This window comes from Bombus pascuorum, chromosome 14 (assembly GCF_905332965.1).
Source record: "Bombus pascuorum chromosome 14, iyBomPasc1.1, whole genome shotgun sequence".
NCBI classification, from domain to species: Eukaryota; Metazoa; Arthropoda; class Insecta; order Hymenoptera; family Apidae; genus Bombus; species Bombus pascuorum.
Window position 1 is genome coordinate 5,520,657 of NC_083501.1, and position 26,002 is coordinate 5,546,658.

Below are 26,002 nucleotides of genomic sequence, written 5' to 3' on the forward strand. Positions count from 1 at the left end.
AATTTCCGGCGAAAGATGAATTATAACAGCAACGATAAGGGGTTTTGTACGAGCTATGAAACATAAGGGAAAAACGCAAGTACCATAACCGCTTACATTTCCAGAGATAAGCGACGCTGCCTCGATGTTCGTCCCATCGCGAAACATCTGCCATTTTTATTCTTCCTTATACGACGACTATTTTAGTATTTTTCTCGAACTCTCAACTCTTTTATTTCTTTGTATCTCGTTCTATTTTTTCCTCTGCGAGGAAGAGGAGATACGAGTTATTTATTCGAATCAAATATCTTTTTAATTGCCGATATATTTAACAATGGTACCTATTTAATCTGCCATGAGCAAAATGAGTCGTTTACGTTTACATTAAATTCTTTTATTACTCTAGTCTTTGACGAAAGATCTGAGAAGATTCCAAGATATTTACCGAAATCTATACTACGTTATACAATCAGTTTGTAAGTCAAGTGTTTGAAAGGCTTTCAGGGATAATAAAAACTCGCCTGCAAGAAACTTGCGAATAAAATGTCGCTCGAGATACGAACGACCCTGGTTGCCTATGCGAATATTAATTTTTCATAAGAGAAGCACATTTCTTGCGATATTTTTTCTTTTTTTTTTTTTTTTTTTATAAAAGATATAGCGTATCAAAATTTAAGATCAGTCCTAGTTAGCGGAAATATAAAATTTCCAAATGTTCCAATCTCTCGTTTCTTCATTTTTGCCGTTTCCAAAGACGCGTTTCATCTGCTGTATAATTTTCGACGAAATTTGCATTCGTTTTAGAAGGTCGCGTAACCGTGTCGGATTATCGCTATAACTTTTTTTGTTCGAAACTGAAAATTCCGATTACGCGGCGGCCTCGTGTTTCTGTTTCGTAATTAGCGGTCCTCCGGCGTATGAATCGCGTTATCGTTATGGCGCTCTACGCTGAAATAGTCGGTGTTTCGCGACGACTGGTTTCAGATAAATCTACTAGTAAAGGGTTCGTTAGCTACCGGCCCTTCCCCTATTGAAATAAAAATTACGTGCCGTTATCCGTCCTTCGCCAGTGGTTAGGTGCAATGCGCTTCGAGCGAAATAATTTTATATCAAATTCATGCGCCCGCGACGTAAGAAGAATATCGTAGTAAGAAGAAGTGGCATGCACGTTGGGAATCCTACTGTTGGGATAAAAATTGTGTGGCATAAAAATTCGCCGTGATTTCATTTCGATTTTACATTGTAGTAAAAAAACGTCACAGACATTCGGCGAGGGTCGAAAGTGGATATACGTGTCGAAGACATGGAATTTATTCGGAAGCCCTTTCACGTGTATCGCATAAATTGAAAATTCATTGAAAAGATATGAAGTAGGAGAATACTGGTTAACTGTAACGAAACGCAGGTAACTCTGTAGATAAATTAATACTATACGAGCCTCATTTTTCTATGTCACTGAAGGTGCCATTTATTTTATTTCATCGAAATTCTGTCACTTATAATTAATGTTGTTAAAACGTGATAAAGTATAAGAAATTATACCGTGTAGTAGGAGCGAAATGGCAACAGTAGAACATATTCTAATCAAGTGTCCTCACAAATTGGCAATGCAGGTCAGCTTCCTTAAAAAATATGGACGTTGCAGGTATTCTTTTCCTTCGAGAAGAAAAGCTAACAAAAGATATATACATAAAATCGTGCACGAGATTAAAATGCCTCTACTTAGAAGACTGAATAGGAAAATAAGTTGGGCATTATAATAGGAATAAACTGGAGAAAATTCATCATCGAATTAGCTAACAGCAAGGGACTACAGCCATAACGAAACAGTTAATCCACTGTATAAACTTAAAACACCATTTATTTTATATTTATTTACTATGGGCATACACTGGGCATAAGCCTTGTACAATAAATAAATACTACTACCATAGGAAATTATTGAATTCCATATACAACCACGACACGTGACAAGGTCCGTTTTCTTAGGCCATTTCGATCACAAGATATCTGGAAAGTATAATTATAGCAGTATGCATTTCATTAGAGCGAGACAAATCGTGGCGGATAATTATATTCAAAATCCTAAATTGTATAATTTTCTAGAATAATTTACCTCGTCCTAACCAAATTCATACATGTAAATCCTTTTTTCCCTTTACAAATCTTGCTACGTCTCTCAAAAAGAAAATGCCCATCGTCCTGTCGGTTGCATCTCTACCAATTTTAATATAGCTTCAACGGAATCCGTCCCTGAGGACGTAATCTCTCGAACGTGATTCACCCGAGGAACATATTAAACGAAGAGCCTGTGCCCGACAGGGACAAAGAGAGAGAAAGAGAGAGAGAGATTCGAAAAAGTAAAAGAAAATGATTCTGAAAAAGAAAAAAGGAGAAACTGAGAGTAAACGACAAGAACGTCGCGATAAGACCCGGGAGCGTTTATTTAACCCTTAAAAGCTTGCCGGTATCCAATTTCCCCGGTCAAGTTTCCCTGACAGTCTCGGCTAATAAACATTCTCCGTTGCTCTTCTTTCTGTTGCAGCTCTATCGACACACGTACTTGGCCCACTACAGGATCGTGAATCTGCAGACCTTGTAAGTAAACGAGTGGCGAGGCCGCGGGCCATTTCACCTAATCGTATCTCAAACTTATTCCACCTCACAGAGGGGTCACAGAACTTCAGATTTGCATTTTAATCTTCGCGCCACCGCGAAGTTGCGCGATCACTCGAAAGGGCCTGCCGGCGTGCAAATTACGACCGCGAGAATTTCATCCACAGCGACCTAACCCGTGGTGTTCGTTTTAATCGCGAAACGCGACGCGAAGCTTCTCCCCAATCCTTTTCCCTAGTTGACATATTTGTGGTTTCTCGGGGTTCATAACCCGGCTGTTTTTATTAGCACGTTGCGGCTTGTTCCGCGGTTTACTTCTTCGAGGCAGATGTGAGAACAATATTTTGTTGAAGAAGCAAAGATATGCCGGACAAAAGTATTAATAATTAGAACAATATACATATTTTGCATAAATTGTACGCCTTCCGCTGTCTTCATTCTCTAAATGTTTTATTATATATCTGTCATTTTACTCGTATTGTGCGCCAATTACTAAAGCAATATTTGTGGTCCAAGTTTTTCGCCAGATGTAACGAGTAGGTGTCCTAATATTGTGTAATCTCGTCATCGTGAAATTTTCCTCCATCGTCGTTTAAAATTTAAAACTCTTGCTTTTCTCGAACTCGGCAGCGGTAGGAGTTTACTCGGGAGATCTCTGGACGTTAATTTGCCATTTAACAGTGCTTATATTACGATTAGAGCCAACGCCGCTTACCTGGAATTCGTTTCCACCCACTTTGCCACTGGCTTAATCGTACTCGCTGGTGCACCACGAATTTCTCTTGCAGTCACTGCCCCGAAGTCTTTATTGCTATCCTTCGCGGCTTTCCAACTCCGTACGTACGACGAGATGATGTTGCAGCCCGAGAGAATAGTTTCGAGCAGATGATAATTACGTGAAATTTCTTACATGTCGTAAATATATGTTTCCAATAAATATCTTGTAATTTCTATATATAACGTCAGGTTAGTTTCAAGCTTTGCCTCGAATCTCGTCATAGCGTTAATTAAATCTCACTATGTTTAGCACAACGTACTTAACATGTTCGTGAAACGCTTTCGCCAACCTGTATCATGCGCATGCATTTCCTTAACAAGTTTCAAAGAATCTACGCGATATATCCTGTCACAAATATTATTTAACGTAATTGCTCAACGCGTTATTGCACATGTAATCTCACGTGACAGGTGTAACGCTCCTGCCAACATCCATAGGAGATAAATTTTCGTCACGAACTATGACCGCGTTAAGCCCCGCGCGTATCGACTTCCTCGATTAGAATGAGAAACTTTCGAGGAAAGCTCGCTAATTACAGCCGAATATCGATCGGTATTTTCATCTTAAGACCCCTTAAGGCTAAAGTAGTAGATTTACGTTGGATAGAGTGGGAGTGAAAACCGATTCCCGACGGATTATCCGCTTGGTAAACGACGTTAGATCGGAAGCTGGCGAAAAGCCGCGGAAGCCTTCCATAAAGTTTCGAATGGAGCATGAAAGTTCTATAGAAACGTAACAACCAATATTGTTCGAAAGGTTAGAGGGATTTTTCGTTGACGGGAGCAAGGGTCGAGAACGGTTTCAGAAACGGCGGGAACTTTTTCGCTGTTCACGCCGGCGTATTTCGAAAGTTCGGTCCTTCAAAGTTCGGAGTTATAGCCGCGGCCGTATTTCAAACCAGGAAACTCGTCCATCGCGTTCCGTTTGAGAAACATTTGGAACATTTACCACCCACGTTTATTCTCCGACCCATTAACACGTGAGCCACCACGCGAATTTTATATATTTTTGCCTAGCAGCCGCGATAGATTGAAATATACCGTGCCATAAAATTGAATTTTTGCGATATATGATATCGTATTCGCATATTTTTTTCTAACCATGTTATATAGGTCGTTCAGAATTTGTCAGCGAAATTTAACGCGGCGCTCAAAATTGCGTTAACGCAACGTTTCATTGCAGAACCACGCGAAAGAAGCTTGGTAGGTTCAAATGACTTGTATCGAAGATTGTCATGTTTGTTAATTTTTTAATTTAGTAAACGACTGAAACTATAATCTTTTTATCTAATCACAAATTTCATTTTCTAACAAGACAGTGGTTTTGAATATTACAATGGTTCCAGTTAAGATCGATGTTCAGTACGGACGAGTGATGGGATAACTGTGTTCCTGTGCAAGACGCGTGTAGCTTGACTCAAATGCAACACAGATAATTTTCTCTCCACTTAATCCGTTACCTCAGGTATAAATATGGACGCTAGCTAAATCTGCAAGTGGAGTGCTACTACAATTATTCTTACGAGCGAGCGCAGGTATTACGTTGGATGTAGCTAGCAGTTAAATATTGATGAGGAGAGCTATAGTTCTATGGTTGATATAACTAGGATTAGAATAGTAAATACAGGCAGTGTTCTAGATACGTATGGCACAATTACAACCCGAAGCCATGCGATATACAACGCATATGACACACAAAAATACATAAAATACCCAAAGTAGGGTATGTGTATTTTTCAACGGATGAAACGAATCGCTACTTTAATTACGTCAATACAAATCTTCCATAAAAATCACAGACTTCTATATGTATTAGGTTGTCCGAAATGTTTCTTTCGTTTTATAAGGAAATAATAGACGCACAATGTTTTTTGTTTTATATTAATTTATTGAATTATACACGAACATAATAATAGAAATAGAACGAAATGGATCATACCTAATTCAATAAAATAATATGAAACAGAAATTCATCTATTATCACCTTATGAAACGAAAAAAATTTTTCAGACAACCTAACATATTACAGATTGCTAACTCTTTATGCACAAGGTGTCCACGATTTTACGTACTACGAATAGGTATAACACATATAAGGCGTGCGTATTGTTTCTGTGCGTGCAATGGCACACGTGTACATATCTGTGTAAAATGATTATGATACAAAATATTTTAATATTTGTATTAGAAACGCAAAGCATATGATTTGCATGCAACAAAAAATGCAACAATTTGGAGAGTACAAAATTAAATTTTTATTTCGATATTGCAATGCAAACATACGCACGTGGCTATGTCGATAGTTATATTTCATCGATATTGTTGATCAACGTGATATGCATATAACGTTACAAATCTAGAATATTATAGTATTCGTACAATTAATACTATTGTATCGATAACTGTTTATTATTATCATATAGACAATTTAATATCTGAATTATTGAAAATACATGGAGTAACTTAAAATATGGTATTCGCATTTCGTTTACGTCGATCTATCGTGGAGCAAGTTTTACGCAGTAAACACCAGGTGAAAGTAACATAACGTTCACGTTACAGTTTGTCGCTGCACAATTTAATCACTGAACTGACACGCGTCAGAATTGAAGAAAACAAGAAGCGTAAAATTTGTTATATGTCGACTGCATTTACCAATCTAGTGCTGAAGCGTGTGCAGAAACAGTTGTACGTAAAATCCGGACATTTTACACAAACAAAATTTAGGCAGCCGTTGGTCTAGTAATATAGAAAAGTCTTATCATGGACGTGCAAGATTGCAATCGTAACAATGAACATGGAAGATTCAGATGTTAAACAAACACGGTACAAATAGAATTGTCCCCTTCGATTCTCGTAGAGGGGAAACCACTCTCATAAATACGATAATCGTGGAAAGGAGCAGTCGACGGAGAGATCAGACGAGGAGTCACGGTAGGGAAATGCGGGAAAGGTCGCTGTGGAACGAGTTGATAAGTTAAGAACAAAAAGCTGTAGGTTGGCGCGCATGAATGACTTTGGTGGCGTGACCAGAAGAACGAACGAAGCTACGCGTTCCCCTGCCAGCGACATTTTTCTCTCTGTCGGCTTTTCTCTACGTAGGCTTCTGAGGATGCTCGGCGAATTTTCAACGTGCCATCGAAAATGAAATTCGCCGCCGTCGTCTCGGATATGAATTCCAGATTTCAATTTTCCGATCAGCCGTCTTCTCCTTGTCTCGCGTTCGATATCTCACGAAGATGATATCCCGGGAAAATTAAGCATCGCTCCAGCAGAATCTCCTTTCTTCCGAAGTCAGTCTCTCGAATCCCGAATTACGTTTTAATTATATTTTATCACAGGTGCTATCTTAGATAATTGGAGATTGTTGTTCCAGGTAGGAATACTTTTCGCGTTGGTTAGGAATTGGATATATATGCGGCGGTACTGACGAGTAATATTTCTAGAAAATGTGAAATTAAAGTGTTTGAAACGTAAAAACGTTACCGCGCGCATATAATTAAACTCTCTCTTTGTGCAATTAAATGCGACGTCTCTTAGTGGCGTTAACGTTTTATACACGTCAAAAGACACGAAAGAAGACTTTCCTTTTGGAGGAACTGTTTCGTAGCATTTCACTGTAAATGATACCGCGAGGTAACGTCAGAATGTATAAGATTATATATTCGAAAAAAGCACACGGTACCATTACTTGATACTTTGCTATACGTAATTTGCTTTTGCTACGTTTGAGAGTAATCGACAACAAACCAGAAAATTAGCATTTCCATTTGGCGCAATCTAAGTTAACCAGAGAGCTTCGCTCGAAACGCAGTCACCACAGACTCATTATGATCTTTCAAATAAAATATTCTCTCTACAGCAGGGAACGTAGTTTGTACGCTTTCTCTTTGAGCGCGATTCATCTGGAACAACGCGTAAGCCATCGCTCGACTATGAACGTAATCCTTTTTTCCTCGGTCAACGTGATCTCTTTATATGATTTATGCCATAGTGAACCGTCAAAATACGTAGTATACGAGGCGTTTCGAAGCTCGACAAGATCGATTTCCTTCAATGGAACATTGTTGCGTCGAGAACACAATGAGTCTTGAAGATAATAGCTTGAATAACGATAATAAGCAACTTATACAAACAGATCGAGCGAATAGAGAGGAAGAATGGTAACAGAAAATACTTAACATTGCGATCCATTGCCACAATTCGAATCATTCCTGGTTCGTCATTAATACATCGGTCGATTGTATCGAATCGTTTGTCGTTCGTTTCTCGATGGACTTATTGCCAACGTTTTACCAACTGCGAACGAACGAAAAATATTCAGAAATTCTTTCTTCTGGGATACGATTGAGAAATAACATCAGAATCCTTGGTGATTCTTGGGCCAGTTACCGCCAGCATTCCGTCTTCTCTTCTCTGTGTTTTCTCCGTTTGTTCAATCAAGCCTTCCCAAACTTGGATTGAGTCATTTAAACGAATTTGATTATAACCAATACAGCAACGCTCGCACCATGTACACACACGATATTCCAGCAATCTTTATTCCGCACGAATGGCACGGATCTTTGCCGAATTCTGCTCTCGCCTCCAGAAGGGTTCGTTGCCTTTGTTTCGCGGAACGACGTTCTACTATTTAATGGGATTCGGTATTCCGTGTACTGTAGAAAATATCGGATTCCTTTGGTAACAAAGTTCCTCTTTTTGATTTTTCCGTTTGTATTTCTTTTCTTTTCTTTTAATATTCCAATTTGGTAGAAAATTATTCACGACGAATATCAGAGTGTATTTAATTCTAAATTATTCGAGCTATCAAGAACGATAAATTTACAATTCTTGAACAGAAATCAAAGTTAATTCAACTGTGAACGACGATCGACTTATCTCGTTAAAAAGTGTCTAATAACATTTTCAAATGGTCTCTTTCCAATTTCTCGGTTTCTTCGCCGATACGTAATACACCCAAAAATAGCATCTCAAAAGTCAAAGTTCGTTCAATTTGAAATCGTTCTACCTACATCGCTGACTACGATCAATGAATATGACCGAGAAAAGCGGATAGTAGACAGAGCATCGCGTATAAGCTGCTCCAGATTCGAACCGCAGGAAACGCATGCGTTTGGACTAACTTTTAACAACGTTCCCTTACCAAACTCTCGACAAAGCTTTGTAAGCCATGGACGACGCACGCTTTAAATCTCCAGCGACTGGTTCGCAGTCAGACTGAATTTCTTGCTAATTCACTCGCGTGCCGGTCGTTGTCGCGTCTGCAGTTCGCCTATCAATTAGGGGGAACGAACCGTGTCCCGGTTTAAAGTCTGAAATCAAGGGATCGAACGCCCGTGCACTTTGTACCACAGGGTACAAGAGTTTCGGCCATAAACCCGGTTTCTACGCTACATGAATACCAGCGTCTTTATTTATGACTCTTCGCCCATCCCCTTTCTTTCGCTCTTCCCGACCAAAACTTCTCCTTTGAAGCCGAACCTCTCTGACATCACGATAGCTGCTGCTGAGACTCGCGAAACTTTCCATCGATTCCCCTCTCCTTTCTTCCAATTCCCATTGGCCACGATGTATTTTATAAATTGTATGAAATTCCCTAGTAGCTTCCTCTTATAACGAATCTTTCCTTTGTTGTTGCTGTTGCGGTATTATCAGGTCCTTGTTACCACAGAAATTTCGTTGAACGAGTCGAGAGAAGATTGTTTTACTTCCGTATTCAACACTCAAATACCAAAAATTATAGTAAGATGGTATTGCTTGCGTTATCTAAGCTTGAAGGTCCTGAAATATTCAAATACCTGACACGAATATCAGGAATTAGAATAAGATGTGATTGCTCGAGTCACTTAAGCTTGATCGTCTTAAATATACTATAAATTATAGTATATATTACACTATATATAATACGTGTATAGAATACCAGAGATTATAGTAAGACAGGATTGCTTGAGTCGTTTAAGCTTGAACGTCTTAAAATTCAGATAGCTGATATTAATATCAGGAATTATAATAAGATGGGATTGCTTGAGACACCTAAGCTTAAACATCTTAAAATTCAAATAACACAGCATTTCGTAAGTCGTCTAAACACGAACATCTTAAAATTCAAATATCAGAAATTATAGCAAGATAGGGTTGCTGTAGTCACTTAAGCTTGAACGTCTTAAAATTCAAATGCCAGGAATTACGAGGAGGCTACTTTTTTTTTTACAGCCATCCACTCCTTCCTCCATGCAAAGTACTTGTTATTTTTTCTTTTTCTGATACTACCATGGCATCGTTGCTGCAGTAATTCCGGCGAACGAGTCAAGGAAAAATTTTGTTGCCCTTGTTCATGTTACTAGAGTCTTTTTTCCCCGTTGTACAACTGATCTTCCGTCTAGGGATTAGCTGGAAATATCGATGTTGACCCAGAGTTTATCAGGTATTTCGAGAAGACCTGGCACTTTACGTAATTTATTGGTGACTGTTTTATAGGAGTTTTTTTAAGGATAGGAAGCATTACTTGGATTTTCTAAAAGGGAAATTTTTGTTCTCTGGTGGTATTCAAATTCCATTGCATTCTTTAGCCTCCAATTTCTGAACCAAGTGTGTCAGCTTTTATTTATTCTGTAAGGTAAGAAAATTGATAGTTTTTTTGGCCAATGCGTGGATACATTGTACATTAGTACAATACCTAAACATCTTTGTTGTAGAGCTAAACATGTCACATAATTTGTAATTCTTAATAAAGATCAGAAAGGAATATTGGATCGTAACGTGAATATGTAATAAGAATTGGAAGGTTAATCCAATCTTCGTAACTTCTTTAATAGAAGAACACACCGTTGATTGTGAAAAACGCAATGGCCATCGAAACTGAAGCCAAATCTGGAAAATATCTCTTCTATACAGGCGTTGTTTTAATTTCACTAAAGTACCAAAGGAAGCTTTTCCGGTCGGTTCAGCTCGATGGAAAATAAAAACGCGAATGTCCGAAGGATGGTTCCTCGAGTTCTCGTCGCGACCTCCGTAAATTCTTTAAGCCGCCATTTAATTTCGGTGACCGAGTTTAGCAACGTACCGCGTATATCTGCTTGGCATGCGGATTCAATTCTAAAAGGGAAATAATGTAACGCGCTTGCTCAAGCTTCTTTATTACTCAGCCTTTCAACCGTGTGCCAACTCTGCATGAACACACACCGGCTCGCGTTAACTCCTAACCATAGTCACCTTTAAAAGCCATTAGCGAATTCCGGTGATACCTTTTTACTGCCTTTCCTAGATATAAAAGGATCTCAATCAGCCCGATCCATCACTTTGCATACCCGTTCTGTGAAAATTATGCGGCCATTTACCTAAATTTCGGGCTAGATCCTGACATTTACTTTTAACAAAAGGTAGCAAAAGGATCTGGAAAGAAAATCTATAGGATCTATCTATCTAGGAGCATTTATATCTGGAAAGAAGCTAGAAAATTGGCTCGTGCCAACATTCTTACAACGATAAAAACTGTTTAATGGTAAAAGTAGGAAGATATCGGGATCTGATACAGTTAAATAAACGTTCACTTTCGACGTTTTATTCGTGCATTTACTGGAAATGAATTTATAAGATGTATTTTAGAAAATCTATTCTATCTACTATCATCTGAGCATTCTTACAATAGTAAAAACTGTTCGATAGTAAATATGAAACGAGATTAGTATTTAATACTGATAAATAAGCACTCACTACAATCCGAGAAATTCCATCGTCGTTCGCGGTATTTCATTTTCTATCGTAATTCAATAGCCATCTTAATTTAAGATTTTCAATCGATTCTCGATCGGGGATATTTAATAAGAGATCTAACGTTCGCTAGGAAATTCGATGCTATAGTTTAATCAAGATGCCATAATCTCGGAAGCGAAGGCCAGAATCCAGCATCGAATATTCTAACAGCGGGTACGTAAACCAAGAATCTACCAACCAGGCGAAAGCTCGACAGAATCCCCGAGCAACGTTCTCGTAAAACGACGTTTCACCATAAAAAAAAAGAAAAAAAGAGAAGAAGCAGCGCTTCAAGTAAAAGGTCCATCTACATCTTCTCGGAAATGTATTCTACCGACTACCTGCGGAGTTACTCCTCCCATTCGATTAAACGAACGATCCTGAGGATTTGGATAATTGAAACAAAAGCCACGCGTTGGGAGCTACATAGCATTAACAGCTTTAAAAATATTTTTTGGATACAAATATATATATATTAAGCTTTTTCTTCGAGTTTATATCTTTATACAATTTCTAACAATATATCGTATGATAATATTGACGGAATAAAATGTATAAAGGGTGTTTCCAACTTGTTCAGTCAAACTGCAGGCAAATCGTGTAATGTGCAAGTGAAAACTTCGCTACAAAGTTATAACCAGATATTGGACGCAGTCTGAAATATGTACGTAGCAACGGATTCTGCGCTACAGAGTATCGCATTTATAGAATCATATATTCATTGCTCTTTTAAATTTTGATACAAAAACGTATGCACTCTATTTAATAAATTCAAAATCTCCTGAATATCTCCTAAACGTATAACTCACTTAAAAAAATCATTCCACCACGATACATTTCCTCCTAGATATCAGATATTTTTGTACGTATGTTCGGAGCCAGTCGTATACATACGCAAATTATGTAACCTACTCTGTATAACATAGTGCAACATACGTAGCCTAAATCTTCTGCTCGGTACCTCATATAGCAGCCAGCGAACCTAATAGAATTCACATAAATGTATCAGGCAATTGCTTTACGTGGTGTTTGTACGTAAGTGGTTGAAAATTTAAGGGGTGTTTCCATAAGAGCCAGAATAAGACAAAAACGAAGCATGGAACTTTTTTATATGAAGGAATGTAGGTCAGAGAAATAACAAAGGCGAAAAGTGCAATGTTTTTCTTCTTTATTTTCGTCCTACCGATTTTGCCTCACAGAAGCATCCCTTAAATTTTCTGCCCAATACACTGCATAAATCTCTCAGGATAGGCAAATTGTGTAACTCAGCCTGTGTGTACAAAACACGCAACGCAAATTCTCGATGTTGATCTCGCCGACTGTCGCCCAGTTCTGTACAATCAACCAACCAGTCTGTATAACAGGGTAGAGATAAATATTAATCAAGCTGTTGGCGGGATAGATCGAAAGAAGAAACGAATTGAGCTTAGAGCGTAACGTCGATATCCTTGGAGGATCGTTTTCTGTAACACAGCAATCTCGACGTACGTAGCGCTTTGGTTTACGTCCGAGCCGCTTTTACTGCCTTTGAAATAAGAATACCGACAGATCCTGAGGAGCTTGTATGCATTCGACCACGCCGGTAATCGCGGCATCGAGAGCACACGTTATTCCTTTCAGCGTGTTTGTGGGTTGCGGGCGTTTGTAGCCTCCGGTTTGTTTCGTATCGCGTCAGAGAGTGCTTTCTTCCGGGGCAATTCTGATCGAACAGGATCGTATGGCTGCTTGTTACTTCGCCAACGTAGAATCCTCGACCATTTATATCTCGCCGTTTTATCGTGCTGCTGGTTACGGAATCTCAAACGACGCCGTTTTCCCCTCGACTTCTTCCTTCTCTTCTTCTTTTTCTAACTCTGTTCTTCGATCGTTTCAATTCGAGTCTCGATCGCTTCTCGTTAATATCGACGCTCGTAGAAGGAGTGCCGAGTAAATGGTAACGACATCATTCCTCCTGTTCGTCGAAGACCGATGAATACGACGATGAGATGAGGTTAAGCCACGAATAACTTGAGCGTTAACTGGAGTTAGCCGATATTCGAGATGCAACGCGGAAAGCAGATTTAGAGCTGCAGCGTATAGCTTAGAAGATATACATACCTATTCGAATCTATTCCAGATTTGATTCCATAAGCCTATTAAACTTCAGATTTAACCCACGATTAAGTCGCATTTGAATATAAGCAGTCTTACCACGTTGGGATATATTGCAGCTATTGTCTTTGATTGGCATTCGTTCCTTGTTGCAGTGTGTTGAATCGTGGGAATTATATCCATTAAACTTTATGTAATACGGTAGTACGAGGTTAAATACATTAACCGTTTATCCGTTCTGCAGTTCATAATTCATAATGAAGTTTATGCACTTCTGATGGAGGATTACAGATTTTCCTTTTTCCAAGCATTCCTTTTTCATATCGACTCTGATATTGGGTTTAGTCGTTATAGACTCTCACGGAATATTAATAATATATTGTCAATATATTATTAATGTATTCTGTGGAACAAGAATTAAAACGTTAACAATTCCGTATAACTATTTGCTTCGGGTTTCAGTCGCGTGATTGTGGGTAGAAGAGTATTTGAATCTTCGCGCCTAAATATTGTCAAATTTGTCAGAGAAACCGCCACTTTAGTGTCGAGTGTCGTAATGTTAATCACGTCGTTTACAATGTCTTAAAGTAATAATTTATCAACTGTGTAATAGAAACATGCTTTAAATGCTTCCTTAGTGTACGAGTTTTCTATTATTTTTACTACGTTTAATTAATACACATTAGTCACATAGTTTGAAATGCATCGTGTAACCTAACCTGTCAGTTACGTATCTATACGTACTTATTGCTTCTTTTTACGTTTATACATTATTATTAGCTTCGTTCTATTAATACACGTTCGTTTAATAACGTAGTGGTCATTGTTGCGATAAAATTAAATAGTTTTCTAAAATCTTTTGTTCGTGTTTGTCGGATCGTTCATTTGGCTGTTAGAGTAACCTGTAATTCGTATTACGATTATGTTTTAGCTTCAAGACAATTTTTACACTTAGTTATTGGTTTATTTTGATATAATTGAGCGTACTATTTCACGTTTGTTTCACAATCACGTTTACTACTACATATTATACATTAATTGAGTTTGCCAGGCGTCTGTTTAATAATTTAGTTTTCTATTACACATTTATTTAACAATCCAATTGACCATGAATTATGTGTTTAATAATCACTATTAAATATTTGCTTTAATGCTAGAATTATTAATTTGTAATATGCATCTAAATACGTATAACATACATAATTAATAGGAATTAAAACAATATGAGGGAAACGATTAGAGGTTAGGGTATTCATTACGCCTCTCATTCATTGCACACATTTACATATAACCTCGCAAAATATCTCATATTCTACGAAATAATACATATTTATAGGAAAAAATTGTAAAAAATTACGTGAACCAATGTTTTCAGATCGGAGAGCTCGTTGACTGCAAACGACTCGATTTCCTTGCAACTAGCAACCTGGGCACCACAAGGCAATGCACTGGTGTACGTGTACCAGAACAATATCTATTATAGACCAGAAGCAGAAGTGGCCGTCGACTATCAAATCACAGACACCGGGGTCTTTGGAATTATTTATAATGGAGTACCGGACTGGGTCTACGAAGGTAAGTTTCTTATACCTTATTCAATCCCTTTTATTATTTATGGGGATACCATATGTTAAATCGTTTTAAGTCAGAAGACTTTAGACAACGGGATACGCCGATTCAACGAAAATCGACAGAAAACTCGATTTTCAAGTGAATTCGCGAGTTTATAGATAGAGTGGATTGTTTGCACACCTTCTACGATGTACAAGATGTAAGTGGCGCGCGTGTATCTGTTTGAGGAAGTACATTTACAAGGACCAAGCGTTTAGACGAACAATTCCATCTGTTCGATTCTTTGCTTTGTACACGGACTGTTTGCCCTCCCTCTTATCTCCCGTGTTCTTCGCGCCTCTACTCGACCTTCCACTCTCTTTTCGTCCCTTTTTTGATCCTTACTCGAAAATTTTCTCCTTAACTACACTTTCAGAAGCGTTTTCTTTTTCTCTTTAACACTTTTGAATTGCCTTTATAGAAAAGTGTACTGTTGAGCAATATTCGAAGGATTTAACAGATTTTTTAGGATAAATGTATGGAGCAATTTCACGAGGAACTTTTCCTTCTCAAGGAAATTTGTCGTCCCTTTTAACGAGTTGCCTCAAGTGCGAAACAACAAATAGCATAAATTTTCTGGATGATATACGGTATATGAAATGAAACGTTTAAAGCTCTCACTCATTACAACGTATCAAAATTTCGAAATCTCGATATCTCACTCTTACGAAGACAGATACTCGATGAATGTTTAACTATCGAAATCTTAGGGGATAAAGCGCGATTGTAATGCGCGAGTAATTGCGTAACAGCGCGGTTTCGCTAATAACGGCGTAACCGCTGTCTGGCAGTTCTTCTGGAATAAACAAGCATCACACGGCTGAATTCACATAGTTCGGGGCGGAAATAGCGTTATCACGACGAGGTAGTTGCACACGGGCCGCCAGCAAGGGTTGCATACTTCAAAATTAACTGGATCGTGCTACGGCTATCTCGAATAAAGGGATTCGCGCGATTTCCAAACCGCGAAAGCCCGCCAATTTCGAGCTTGTAATGATTCGCTCAATTTGACTCGTATAAATTATTTTTAATAGACGCCCCTCGCTTCTAGGAAAAAATTGTTAATTGGCCATTTTCAAACGGCTCGAAATTCGTGGTTTTCTACATCGTTCCGCATAATTTCCTACCTTTTGTTTCTTTTTTTCGTTTTTAACGAAAAGATTTTCTCTTTTTAAAGAATTTCTTTTTCATTGCATCGAATAGTGAGGAAAATTTTGCTATTTTTGCTTTTTGGAAGGATAAAAGTTAGTTGCTTTAAACGATCGATTTTACTATCCAGGTACAGAATTAATACTTAATTCTCTCAAAAATAGACAACTTGATTCCATAAATTTAGAATAACTCGTGTATTTTCTAAATTGCTATTTGCATTGCTTCGATATTACTCCATACTTTATCTGCATATTCTCTACGACCCTCATAAATTCAGCAACAAACAAAGCTTCTCAGCCCCTAATTACCTTTCCGTATACGACTAACCAATTGATTCCAGCCAACTACAACGGTACGACCTCATTGTCACCCAAGAAATTAGTAGCTAAAATTGTCTAGCAGCCGTCAACGACCCTTAATCCGCGGAATAATATCATTCGGAAACACATAGAGGCGATTCTAATTCCCCATTTCCATTATCTTACGCTATAGCGTAATGTAACGTTGCCATTGCGCGTAATTAACCCTTTAAGTACCCGTACATTTCATAAATCATTATCAATACATCTCACACGCAAATACAAACATCTATTACGTAGAAAGTACTAATACGTCATAGGTACAAGACTAATTATTCCTGTTGCAAGCAATCAAAGAATAGGCAATAAAAAATAATATTTAATTTTCTTCACTGAAAATTTGATACTGTAATAAATTTTATTTATAAATTTTATAATAAATCTATGGTAAATTTTAATTATAAATTTCATTTATTTTACTCAAAAGTTTTCAAAAGTTTAAAAATTTAAACGAAAGTATTTAAATCAACCATAAAGTAAACGGTTTACTCGCATAGAATTTTCAAACGGAGTCATCGATAGGCAAACTTTCCGTCCCTATCGACGACAACCGTATTTGAAGGATTAACGGATACAGCCGCGTCGGTGGTACGAAACGAGGAAAAAAGGAAACGAAAGGATGTAGAAAAAATCCCTCGTTGAATCGCGGTTATCGCGTATTAACGCGATTCTTGCTCCAGATCGAACAGTCATGTCGACGTCGTCGATGCAATATTTTTTCGTCGGCCCTTTTTAGCCACGTGTTCGCCGCCCTTTGTACGTGTGCAGGTCGGATGAGTTTTCACCCCCTTGGAACCGGGAACGATAATACGTACCGGGGTCGTAATTCATACAGCTGATGCTTCGGGGGACGTTGCGCGCGTTTGCATATTTCTGAGCCTTCATCAGCTCTTTGCGTCTCGCTCTATCCTCGCACTACTCGAGTACGTTCCTTTTGCCGCTGTCGTTTGTCTGGTATTTCGTTAAATCGCGCACGAGCGAACGAGCGAAGCATAAAAATCCATCCGAAAAGCCGCGGGAAACCAGCCATCCATTCACTTTTTCAAGTCTTTTTCTATCGAGCAGCGATAGGTTAGAGATTTTGGTTGGTCGCGCGATTTCGAAAGAAAGAGAAAACGAATGCTCTTAGAAGAATTAAACGTTTGGTAAACTGATCTTTTCTCAATATTTTTTAAATTACCATTCCCTTTTATGTTATTCCTGGCGATAAAAATTCCCTCTTATTATCGTTCTATTTAAAATTTTCTAACTCGATGCTTCTTTCTAATCAGAGTTCAATTCTCTGAAATTCCCTGTTCATTCCTCTTCGGTCATTTCTTTATCGATTGAAATAATCGAATTTAGATAGGAAAGTGTTTTACTTGCGCAAGGGGTGGTATACTATGATATACTGTACTCTGAATATTTCGTATTTATTTTTGATCGTTCTGTGCGTTTTTGTGTCTCGAAATTTCCCGCGATCGTATAAAAATCCACGGTCCGCTCGTAATCGTTCACTTTGTAGTTCGTTAGATTTGAATCGATGGGACGAACGATGCATAAAAATTCATCGGAAGATGCTCATAGAGAAATCCATTCATCCATCTATCCACTTTTTTTCATCATTTTCTTCTGGATAAGGTGGCTGAGCCGATTCATCGCGACGCGAATTCAATAAGATCTCCTCGGCTGTGTAAATATTTAAACGCACATCTCTGTTCCTTCTCCTTCGCCTGCATCTTCTCTCAGTTCTCTACCGCTGCTTCTGTCTTCTGCTATTAATGTCGTCTGGAATCCGGAGAGTCCTTTGGATCGCGCGTCCTTCGATTCGATTAGACACAGCTCCCGGTAGGAAGGGTAAACTTCGCTCTGGATTAATTGCTGGCCGATTGTCCACGGATTCGACGACTGAATCGGATTCATGATCCGGATCGTGCGGGGATTAGCGCCGCTGGGGTTCTCTCGTGATTTGTTTACACGCGAAACGAAGTCTTTGACGTTAGCCCACGTCGTGGCTGTACTACTGACGCGAAAACAGACGGACGGGTTCGAGGAATTCCACGCGTGCTTTCCATTGTCCTCGCAAACGCGTGTTAAAATATCTGGCACATTCGGATTTGTATTTCTGTTATTCGCAGAATTCACGATTTCATTTTGGCAAAAAGCGGCGCGTGTCAGTGGAATCATAAAAATGAAAAAGTATCTCACCGAGTCTCCGAAACCTTCGTATTTCTGGTTAAAAATTTCTCTTGAAAACTACAGCAGAAAGAATTTCGCTGAGAATTCCATTCCTTCAATTGAACACAAAATGTTTCTATTTTATATACTCGTTGCTTAATAATAAAACAATTTTGGAAACTATTCCGGATAGCCCAGTTAAAAAGTCCATAACGACAAAAAGTATTCCATCGAAAATTCCACAATACCTTCGGTTAAGAGTAAAATGTTTGTACCATACAGCAACCGTCTGATAACAAAACTATTTTGAAAACTATTCCAGAGGATGCGCAAAATTTCGTATTCTCAATTTAACGAATGCTCCCTATGCTGATCCCAAGAAAGAAAAATTCCTCGCTATCGACTGATCCTCGACAAACTTCGTGCAGCATCGCCTCCACGCTAAGATGAAAATCCGGCACATTTCTCACGATAAACGTTCGTTTGTCCCGTATCGGGGATATTTACACAAACAGGAACGTGGAAGCGCGACCCATGACCAGAAACGTTCGGCATTTTTTAACGCGACAGAGCGTGGACGAAAACAATATTTTACAGTCACTTTGCATATGCATTACTCGCGATGAATGCCACCAGGTCTGGCTGGCAGATTGAGTTTATAGAGGCAGAGCGCCGCGAAACAGATACGCATTCGTTTCCGCGGAGAATCCGGAAATCGATGGGCTGTCGCGCGCGGCGGATGCCGCTGCTGGGATGGTTTGGGGGGTCGTGGCGCGTGTAAATCAGCCTTTATCCTAAATTCTTGCCCGCGAAATCCTCCCCGGAGCCACGCTGCCGGCGTGGCAACTGGATAAAGTATGCCGTCAGCAGGAAAGTCTTCGGCTGACGGTGAACAAAATACAGGCTGTTGAAAAGTTCCTGGCACGCCTTTCGTCGACGCTTTGACACTTTATCGACGTTCTCTACCCTCTGTTCCTGGAACGCATCCTTCCGCCCCCTTCTTCTTCCCGGAAAATCAGTCGAGCAAATCAGATACGCGATGCAATAGTCCTGGAAAAAGAATTGAGGCCTCGTACACTTGGCTGTAAACCGCCGTTGATTTATCATGGCGAGAACTGTAAAAATTGATCGTATTTCATCCTGAACGATACACTTCGCACATGTTCGCATTTCGAACAAAACAGAGTCGATCTTTATTTTCGAGGAATTCGTAGCGAAGCAACAGTGGCAAGTCTAAGATCTAGTAACAGCGAAACAAGGATTGATATTTTGATGACGCTGGCTTTTTCAGTCGCCAACATTTTGCAGAAGCTCAGCTTTCATTTTTTGCATCCACCACCGGAGGAACTGTCCGCGTCAGATTCGTCTGAGTGAAACGCACATCGAAGAACATAGTTATGGACGTCGCGATGGTTCTTCAGTGATGTCTGTAGTAATTTCATTAGTGTTTTTGGTCTGATCGATGAATCGACTTCGTGTCGCTATTCTTTCGACGGATAAGACAGGATTTTCGAGGGTGGATGATTTCAAGCGTAAAATCGGCGTCGATTTGTAAGCAGCTCCGCTGGGTTTCGAGGTGGAATTGTTAAAAAGACGGTAGGAACTTTCGGACTTAAATTAATAAAGCAAATATTATAATTTCCGGATCTCTGCTTGCTAGAGAGTACATTTTCGTAGGCTTCGCAAGGGTGGATGGAATTTTAGTAGATAATCGAGAAGCGGCAAGTTTGCGATCCTTTTTCCAGTGGATTCGGAATCTTCAAATGATCTTTTAAATACGCAATCGGCAAATTACACCCAATTGCTAATTAAAAATATCAAAAATCATCTTGAGAACTATTCTTTGAATTGACAAATATAGAGAAAACTTACAAATGTCCTTTTAAAATTCTATCTTTCCAAAATTTATCAATAGCGATCTTCTCCTATACGAAAACAAATCTGCTTGTTCAAAGAATTCGAACAAAGTTTCATAATGCAATCGATGAAGTGATTTAAAATGTTCGGTTGGTAACACGTGTATGCGGATTGCTTTTAAGTAAAATGGTTGTATCTATTTGTTCGCGTGCTCGGTAACTTATGCATCAGGGCATTAGCGTTGAGAATGTTGGCCAGGTTACGTTCACATATCCTTCTGATCCCGGACGGTATTAAATTTAAACGAGGCGGAATTATCTAATGCGGCATGTTCAAGGAACTACAGAGTTCGACAAACGTTAATTATATTTCATTAGCGTCGTTAACGAAAATAGAACTGGTCGGTTGGAAAGCCTGATAATATTATAACCAGTTGTGTATCGCCATCCCGCGAGTATATCCAACTTTCTGTTGCTCTACACGCGACAAAAGTTGCGAATATCGCTTTCGTTATCCTGACCGTTATCGTTTACAATTTCCTATCTAAATATCAGTTTATTTATCACGGTGCCATATGAATCTATCAAAGTTTCGTTTACAACGTCACTCCTCTTTGATTGATGAAGTGGAATCGTCGATGGTAGCTAAACTACAGATTTGTATGCATTTGTAGAAAATTTAAAAACCTAGAAATGCGTGGAATGCACGTAAAGTAGAAAAACATATGCAATATGCAAATTAATTTACCTGTTCGTTATTTAAGCTGGAAAATAAATTCTTATTTATGTCACGTTTCCTTTCTAATATATTTTCTTATGTATCTAAACAAATACGAGTTTGCATAAATATTCGTGTCGTAATACTAACAATTCTCTAATTTTTTCCAGCGTTATGCTGAATCAAAGTAACCAAAAATTATAATTTTCCTCACGGTGATAAACTTGGAAGAAAAATATCTTAGACACCAAATATCCTGTCGGTAGTCAGTGAAATATGTAAATTCCATTTAACCGGCAGAACAACAGACGCCGGTTATTAAATGAAGTTTATCAAGCAAGTGCTCGAACAAGTTACGCAACACTTGTCATTCTGTCGGATTTACTGTCACACCAGTACTTGGCAGAAATATTACGTGGAATGAGCCGCAAAATCGCGTAGCGCTTTGCAAATAACTTGCGCAATCAGAACGGAACAACCATCTCCTTTCTCCCATAGCTTTGACGTTTGCATTCGAGCATCGATTATTAACGGTTGTTCCAAACTATAGTATAACTGGTGGCTGTGACCGTTGCCACGCCATGACCAGTCAGACGTAACAATTTCCTTAACTTCGCCTGTTCTCCACGAATTTCCAACTCTCGCTCGCTCTGTCCGTGTTATTTTTCGGTACATCTGTTTCGATTGCATCTTGAAAACGGTGCAAGAGAAAATACAGAGGAAATGTTAGGTCGAATAATAAATTCATTCGCCTTTTCTTAAAACAGCGTGTCGAGTGTTATGGATTACACTATGGATTTTCATGCGTTTGCAGGAAATTCGAAGAAAAGTGCGCACGATGCGCGTAAAATGAGAAAATATGTAAAATATCGAAAATAGGACGTTGATCGTTAATGTTTGGTAGATGAAACGAATTTCCATTTAAATTCTGTTTCTTTGGATAGTTCATAAGAAGATATTTAAATGCATAAAAATATAGTCATCTTTTTCTAATCAAAGGGCAATGTATGTATCTTATTTCTTCATAATACTATTCTCGCTTTTTAAATAATTTTTAAACTTTTTAAGCTTCTCTTTAAATAATTGTTGTGGCATTTATTCCATATTTTCAATGTACGTTTTGATATAGAATTACCTTCTCGATTGATTCTCCCATGATCGCTGGTGCATCCTGCGCGGTAGAAGTAGTTTCTACGTGAAAAGTGTAAACGGCCTCGTAGACACATTTATTTCTTGGAAATATCCAAGCAACCTGCTCGTCTACTTTCCCAGCGTAATTAATCAGAGGTAACAGATGCAGAAGTAAACCCGAGGACTTAAGCAGTCCCTCTTAAAGCCGCAGTTACCTCGACGTCGGAGAAAATATCGTTCATAAACAACGAGGACAGAGATTCTTCCAACCCACAGCAATTCTATTTAAGGTTACGCAGAGACAAATTAAAAAAGTTGCAAGATCAAAACCATTATGAACGTTGAGGAAGCGCCATTAAGATTAAAAGCCGGAAATTCGAGAATTAAGTTTTAGTAAGTTCAGAAACTCTCTGTCAGTGTCGCGAAACTGCTTCGTATCGGAAGGTGTTAATTGGAATTTTAGGAATAAATTGGCTGTCAAAAATATTCCTACGGAAATAGGTTAATTAGTCATCAGCGCCAGAATTTTGGAATTCGAGAAATAAGATTTACTGGTTCAACATGATAAACCGTCGCGTTACTCGGAATTTTGAGAATGAATTGCACGGCTAGAATGCAAGTAATTTGTAATAACTTTCAAAACACGAACGCTTTGAAACTTTATTATTGAAGATGAAAAAATTGCTCGACGAATAGCACACGCGACAATGTAAGATGCAATTTAAGAAGAACGTCGCTGTTGCATCTTTCGACTCTATTAATATACAAAGCTATGTAAAATTAGTACCAGTACCTGGTCCATTATTCTGAACTATATGATTTTATTTCATAAGACTGTTATAAGCTGTTTTCTATATACATAACAAACATCACGTTTATAGAAAATACCAATATCCTATAAAATATTGTGCATTCGCCAGGAAGAAAAACAAAATTAAAAATTTCGCTTTCCATCTTTTGCTCCAATTGCCAACCGGAATCATCTTCGAACATCGAGAATTTTCCTGTTAAATCTTCCCAAGTTTAACCACGCAGCTTCGGAGTTCCGAACTTATTCGGTATCGAATGGGTGTCACGTTATCTGAAATTTCTGTGGATGAATTGCAGTGGAAAAGGTAGAACGATAGCGCGGCCGGCGAGCGTTGGATATCGGCCGAAGCGTTATAAACGTCAACGCAATTTCTGTCCCTGGCGAAGTACACGTGAAACGCGATAGCAATTCCCGATACTGTGCAAACTTCGATTCCCGTTCGTTTTTCCTTTCGAAACGAAAGAAGCGTTTGCGGTTTCCTCACACAGATCTTCCTCCCTTTGACAATCAGCTCGACCGGTCCAACCGAACGAAATGACTTCTTCCCTTTATTGTCCGAATAAATCGCGTGAAATTCGCGAAAATTCATTTTACTGCTCGATGAAAACGCGGTTTGTCTAACGTGCAACCCTTCACCGGTCTTTCTCGTCCTTTTTTACGATCGTATCTCGATTTGTAATGAAGCGACACTACTTGCTCTATTTGTTTGAAATTAAATACGCACGATGTGGAGTGGTTCGTACTCTGCTGGAGATCATTTAGGATGTTCGTTTCTTCTTGGCTCAGTTCGAAAAACCTATTAAACTTGATGTTTGTTCGTGAAAAATTTGTTTCTTTGAAATTGGAGTACCGAACCTGTCAATTTGAAGAGCTATGCAAGCCTGAAGACAAACGAATAGGATAAATCTAACATTTTTTTTCGCTTACAAGTATTCGTTGAAGGATGAAGATTTTTATGGGAAACTTTAAGCAACATCTTAACTTTGTGTTCATATTTTTTTTACTACATGAAATTACAGTATGGCGGTGCGATGTAACACTATCTGTCCCCATTTGCAGCAGAGCTTTGTTTGTTTGCAGCCAGCTGCAAATGTCACTGAAATGGAAAAAGTACGAAATTTCTGTATGAATTTGGATGAGAACTATCTTCGATGTAGCGTATGAGTTTTTTATGATTTTGAAAAATAAGAAATTTGCGGCTTGCTAAGGAGGAAATTATATTTTTCGCTGAGGAAGTGAACTTTTTATAACATTTATAAAAATTCAACGGCTTAAGATATCGACGAAATTATACTGTACATTGTAGATAATGTAATGCGGAATAATGTGTAAAAATTTCAAGTTAATCGGATGAAAAGTTCTGGAAATTCACTGGGTGCAAGGTCGGGAAACATAGTTTCGAGAAAAACGAGTTTAAAGTTCCCAATTAATTTTTCTCTGAAATAAAAAGAATGTTTTAAAAGTTTACCATTAATAGATTTCGTATTTGGTATTTTTAAGTTAGTAAAAACGTGTTCCTATATCAAATTTAGTTTTAAATTCAACAAAAATAAAAACATAATGTGAACATAAAAAAAAAAAAAAATAGAATGTCAAAGATATAAAAATATGAACGTTTGATTTTTATAATCCTCATGAAATACATACTATTTATTTCTACGTTAATATTATTACGTTATTCCCACAAAAATATCCGAAATGTATAAACAGAAATTAATTTCGATCCTATTATTTTCATTATATATAAATAAAAAGCATCTACAATTATCTACATGTAATATTTTGTTGTATAGAGATCTTATACACGTAATTGTACATCACATAATGTCAATTTATAATGTTTGACTTGTTATCTTTGTGATGATCTATCACGATCACTCTTCAGGCATTAGTTGGTTGAGTATTGTGGAACAGCGTAACTTCCCAGTGGATATAGTGTTTGTCTTCGAGATCTCAAGTAGCATTATTGTGGCTGTCTTGACGTCTTGGAGCTTACAGCTTGTTGCTTGATGGTACACAGAGGACTTCCAGTCCACAGGAATTTTCGATCTTCCATTTGATTCTATTTCTGAAGAAATTATTTCTTAATACGTACATGTCTCTCTTGTAATTTATGGTATTCGTGTAACGTGTACTATTTGTTTCAATGCTATTATCGACAATCATACATTGCCAAAAAGATTCCTCGCTACTCCCATAAAAACGTCGCAAAATGATGAACGTTCATCAATCAGTAGAATTTCCCTTGACTAGTCAGACCATACAAATACGACTATAGCCATCCAGACAACCATACAATTCTCAAGAGGGAAAGCGAAAGAGATACATCTCGTTTCCTGTGAACATTTTCCAAAGCCGGACACAGCTTCGTCAAGCATCAAAGCTTTCTTAATTAATCACCGATAATTGGATATTTCAAAGAATGGAAAAGAGATCCTTTCTGTCTACCGAACACTTTGAGCGAATGTGATCAGCGAACAGAATCTTGCTCGGTCCAGCTGGAATATTAGCATCCCTGCGTTAAATAAACAGCAACAACTGGTTGCTAGGTGTTAGCCGGTAATCGATAAAGCGTCAGTTCTCTCACATCTCCTCTAATCGAATCAGTTTTATCGGTTTAAAGCGGCGGACCGCAATTGGCCGGAACCGATTGGCAGGGTATTTGCTGTCCGCCGGAAATTCCGATAAGCATTAAATGAAAAATAACGGCTGCTAGCGAGCCCGATATTTGTTTGTCCCGACAAAGGCAGTCGTGTTTCGCGAATTACGATCGTCGTGTTTCATTTCCTCCAACTGTTCTACGACTTCAACCACTCGTATCATTTTTGCCACCCTCTTTGCTCTGTTGAGTCTGGAATCCTCGCACGAGTAGCTCGGTATTCGTTACTTTAACACTTGTTTTTTTATTTATGACGTTGGTATGTTGTATTTGTTTTATAGTAACTGTATCAACTGATCGAAGCAAGTTTGCTGGACGGGCAAGTCAAAT

At 38.4% G+C, this 26,002-nt stretch overlaps 1 protein-coding gene across 4 annotated transcripts in view; it reads left to right on the forward strand.

Annotated features, from left to right (window-relative positions):
- The window catches only part of LOC132914090 (venom dipeptidyl peptidase 4), a 292,561-nt gene that overhangs the window by 156,535 nt on the left and 110,024 nt on the right, over positions 1-26,002 (forward strand). For all 4 annotated transcript variants that reach the window (XM_060972911.1, XM_060972908.1, XM_060972909.1 and 1 more), the window contains 2 exons: positions 2,525-2,577; positions 14,594-14,793. In XM_060972911.1, coding sequence (XP_060828894.1) covers positions 2,525-2,577; positions 14,594-14,793 — 253 coding nt within the window. The remainder of the gene's footprint in view (positions 1-2,524; positions 2,578-14,593; positions 14,794-26,002) is intronic.